We start from the raw sequence: 5013 nt of genomic DNA on the forward strand, positions 1-5013 counted from the left end.
TAATTGTGAAGTGTTGCCAAACGCTTGCGTTATTACTTGCAAGTTAACGTTTCTACATGGTTAGAAACTCTTGATGTCAGCTGTGGGACCTATTAACAATTTCTCATTATTTTATCAAATTGTTCAGTATTGGAAATGATAAATCACGGATAACGCGTTTTTCTAATAGATGCCTAATTAAACCTGAATAACTTAACATCGTCGAAAATCAACCTGATCCAGACATTGCATTTGATATAGTTTTGTGGTCGGTTATAGCTAAGCTGTTATTATTAGCACTCAGTCACAACCGTTACCACAACTGCAGTTCCTACAATTGTATTGAGTTCTAGTAGTAGCGAATAGATAACTAGAATGAAAGTTTTTCGGAGTGCGATGTCCTACAATAAAGTGCTTACAGGCTCTGATTGATTAGGCAATTAACGCCGCCTAGCTGGCCAAACGCGCGGATGGGAAGGTCGCGGCAGTAGGTCGTAAGTTTTTTTTGGATAGATTCCACAACGAATCAAAAATCAAACGTTTGCTGACAGCCGTGGGAAGGGCTAACCTCACCCGCACGGCTCCCCCGGGGATCGCAGCAAGCCATCCGGAATACAGCGACGGCTTGCCGATCTGCTAAAACCGTTTGGGTCGCAGAGTAAGAGTCAGGACGCAGCAGGATGACTAACAGAAAACTGGCAGAAATTTGAAGAGCACCGCGAAACGCCGAGAAGGAACAGATGCCAGCCACCGTCTAGATGAGGCGTGCTTCAATATGGAGGTCATGCGGGCCTACTAGATAGTTGCCGAACGCCATTTCGCTCAATAGCTCAGTTCAACGGCGCTCATGCTTTTGTCACCAAAGTCGAAACTATTTACCTGCTTGCTTTAGCTTTACCGATAGCCGCCAACGAGAGAATGAAGAAAAAGAAGGGATTGACGCAATACCATTTGGTCGGTAGGTTAAAAAGAAGAGGCTACAAATGGGTTCAACATATATTGAAGTCTATGTATTTTGTAAACACCTAGCGATTTCATCCTTCTTGCTAAGCGTAACGCAATTTGCTATTACTTTGTGTTCGGTAAAGCGCTGGTTCTGGAGAATCAGCCGCGCGGAAGCCACTAAAGTAACCGCTTGTCTGTTGGCCGTTACTGTTCTCCGTTTTCTACTAGTGGCACTCTCATGATGCTACTGACAAGGAGCTCGAAGAAGACAGGAAACGAAAGGATTGGGAATAAAAGACGGGAGCGGAGACTAGGAGCAGGTAGCGCAGTGGGAACATAGCTTGGGAAGCAGCGTTTGCTGTCGTCACTATACGGGTCACCTACCAGGGCTACTGGTACTACGAGTACAACCACTACTTCTGCCACTGGTTCTATATCCACATAAATCGAATGTTTATAGCAGGTCAACCGTGTGTCCTTTCCTAAATGGTTCGTGTACCGCCCAAGGCGGCATTGGCCATCTTCCTGCTGACCTTTTTCCCACACACCTTAGAGTACCCCAAGAATATATACACCCATTTTAGATAGGATGAACACGGCCTACCATCCGTGTGCAAGTGTTTGTCTAGCTTTATCTCTAACCTTGTCTCTATCTTATTCTGCGTGCGTGCGTGTGTGTGTGTGTGTACGTGTTTGTCGTTTGTGTCGATTGACGTCGGGTTGGTTATCGGCATTAACGCGCATACACACACACAAACACTCATGCATTGTTTCCCATTGCAGATGAGGTCGACATCCTTGGCTACAATAGCGGTTCCAACCATAGCGATACAGATGACCACTCATCCATCCAGAGCATGACGTCGGACGGTGGCGTGGCCATCTCAAGTAAACGACTCTGTCTACCGCAGCCGACGACCGCAACCACGACAACTGGCCTTGGCCAGCCGACATCTGTAATCGTCACCAAGAAATCAGAGAAGCTTTAAGCGAAGAAGCGGGGGAAGAACATGAAAAATAAAGAGAAACCTGGGAGAGAGAGAGAGAGAAAGAAAGAAAGCGAGAGAGAGAGAGAGAGAGAGAGAGAAAGTGAGAAAGAAAGAGAACGAAATAAGGGAACACCAATACAGGGCAAGGGACGAAGCGCCACTCAGCTATAATAATAATAATAATAATAATAATAATAATAACAATAATAATGAGAAGACTGGTAAAATAAGTCGAAAAGTGCTGCTTGTGAAAGTAGTAAGAATAGCATATATATAGAGATGAAAGAGGAAGTGATGACATGAAAGAGAAGTTACATTATACACCGACCCATAAGTGCAGACGAAAATCGCACGAACAGACAACAATAGAATACTACTGCTACTACCTAATAACCTCTATTATTAATTAACAATGACCGTACTAATCGTCTCGATAGATGGTCAACAACAAAATGCCGTGACGACGATCGCGATGATGATGATGATATTAACCGGGACGATTAAGGACATAAAGAAGACGCCGTGGCGGAACCTTTCACACCCTTTTATCTAGTTACATACACACAAAAATGCGAATATACGTAAAATGCAGAACGCGGGAGACAAAAGAAACAGTAACTAGAGGGTAGGTACACACACAAAAATTTTCGCATTCGCTTACGGACATAGAAATATACACACTTCAGACGAGAAGATTTGGCAAAGAAAAATGGATGACGGGGACAGCCCGTAAGTATAGGGCAGAAGAATACACTGAGCGATATTGTTTAAATGTAGTCCAAAAACTAAAAGAAGTGGATGAAAAAGACGAGGAACACCCACAAGGAAATACGGAAAATAGTGTAGCTGCGGAAGACAAGGAGAAGAAGAGAAACAGAATTGGTACTGATATACAATAATAATTATTATTATTATATAACGAATGACGATAATATATTGTGCGAAAAGATACAAATATATAATATAATATATAAGAAACACTCGATATATAAATAGAGATGCACAGTTGGTTGATTACCCAAACGGTTCTGAACATAATACAATGGACGTTTTACAAAAGCATAAAAGACGCTGAGCTTGGAACAGTTAAAGCTATAGATTCACTGTTGAACAAGAAGAAAAGGCTGCAAAAATAAGCAATTCATATTAATATTATTATTATTACACGAACAGCTAATTGCTGGTCCCATAATTTGTATATCTTTTTAAATGATTTGCTTGACTGAAATAACGCCGTAGCGCTGATTCTACGCCTTTTACGTGTGCCCAGTAAAACCTGGGTATGCTAGAAATCATCGCAGTGGTTCTGACTGCTCCACTTCATCTAGAAAATTTGTAAGTTGAAACGTTTAAAAAGCTGAACTTGTTTTTTTTTTAGCTTGTTTTCGTAAGTTTTTTCGCTCCCGAGCGTTTCTTTAAGCGCTTTGCCTGTCCAACTATAAATTCAAGCGCGTACATTTGTACATAGACATATATACAAAAAGCTTTCAATATTACTGCACGCGATATCACTAGTACTTCGAAGAAAATGGGGGATAGGGCCTGGTCGATTTTGATAAAGCTACGAAACGTGTAACAGTGGAATAAGTAGAAAGGTAACTCTAATGGGGCACATGGCAACCGCACTCGACGCACTCCACTTCAGTTAAAGTGCGAGTAGATTCTCCGTTCCAGTTTCTTTGTACGCTTTTGTTTGTTCAGCGCCTGCGATGATAATGAGTTAGTACTTCTGTATTGTGACTGCGACAGGGTGCGCAGGTAGCGGCCGGGTCTCCGCGCTCTGCAGTGAATAAGGCAGACATAGATTTTGGTTAGCATCAGAGGCACGCAAAACGCATGCGTCATTTTAGTCGCTTCATCCTCGTTCCCAAAGTTCGTCTGCTAGCTATTTTGCGATGACAACAACAGTGCAATGTTCGTGTCGATTAGACAGTTATTAAATAGAAGAAGACAACTAGCGACTTGGATGGAAAGACGCTTAGCGTTAAAAGGGAATGAAAGGGAAAAGAAGAGAGGGAGAGAGAAGTTGAAAAAGAAACAAACCCAGTCCGAACGTCGCAAGTCGCGACACAATGGAGCGCGCGCCCTCAAAATATCAATGCCTAATATCAATCCTATAGAAAAAAGTTAACACAGCAACACTATATACAAACATAAACAAACTCGGCCTCGTCTAAACAAGTTTCCGGCGCCTTCGCAACCTTTAATAGTCCATTGCAATAGTCCATAGCAAACTTGAATTCGTGTAAGCCAATATGAAAGGCGTCTAGGCAAAAGACGGATGATAGATGACAGGTACACCTCAGGAACAGTGTCACGGATGGGAATAATCTCGTCTGAATAATGTACATTTTCACGTACTTTACGCAAACATAATTTTATGTATTATTAGACATTATGTAGTGAAACAGTGAGAGAAACGCGAAAAGAACGATAGAAATAAACAACCTACATAAACAAAGGGGTCCGTGACCTATCTACTGTTTAAGCTAACACTACAACCGACAGCATCAGTGCGTTCCTCACTTGCCTCACCGTCGACCCTACAAAAGCCTCAACAGCCTATTCGTACGGCTCATTCGACATACTGTGAGTAAACATGAAACAGACCGTGTTTTATTATATTTTTATCATAGAGACGTACACGTAAACAGGCTTCAATCGGTTGTACCGGCAAAGGATTACGTAGCTAGTTGTCTTTGCTGTTGGCGTGACGCAGAGGTGACACAGGCTGGTAGATTCGTCCAGCAGTAGAAAAAAACGACAAGAGCGCACAGTTTAAACGCGCTGCCTGTCTACGACATTGTATTACAGTTGGACCGACCATTATAAGAATGCTGAATAAAAGAAACGTGCTCAAACAAAAGAAAAAGGAGGAAAGAGTATAAAAATGAGAAGAAGGATATGCGAAGATTCATAGGCAAGCTGACAGGCAAAAGTTCCAAGCTGCGAAGGAGAGTGAAAACATGAGCGCGCCAATTCGGCCCTGACAAACAGATAGCGAAAAGAAAATTGTCGCCGCGTAAAAAAGCACGCCCTAAGGTGCAAAAAAGTATACACGTACATTATAGATATTTGGCTATATGAGATGCAACTCCTG

The 5013-nt window shown here is 42.3% G+C and overlaps 1 protein-coding gene across 1 annotated transcript in view; it reads left to right on the top strand.

Moving 5' to 3' along the window:
- LOC111260958 (uncharacterized) overlaps window positions 1–4785 on the top strand; it is a 153173-nt gene extending 148388 nt beyond the window's left edge. Inside the window, exon 4 of the mRNA XM_022834086.2 lies at window positions 1708–4785. Coding sequence (XP_022689821.1) covers window positions 1708–1913 — 206 coding nt within the window. The 3' untranslated portion in view covers window positions 1914–4785. The remainder of the gene's footprint in view (window positions 1–1707) is intronic.
- The last annotated feature ends 228 nt before the right edge of the window (window positions 4786–5013 follow it).

The sequence above is a fragment of the Varroa jacobsoni genome, unplaced genomic scaffold, assembly GCF_002532875.2.
Source record: "Varroa jacobsoni isolate VJ856 unplaced genomic scaffold, vjacob_1.0 scaffold_497, whole genome shotgun sequence".
In the NCBI taxonomy this organism is placed as follows: domain Eukaryota; kingdom Metazoa; phylum Arthropoda; class Arachnida; order Mesostigmata; family Varroidae; genus Varroa; species Varroa jacobsoni.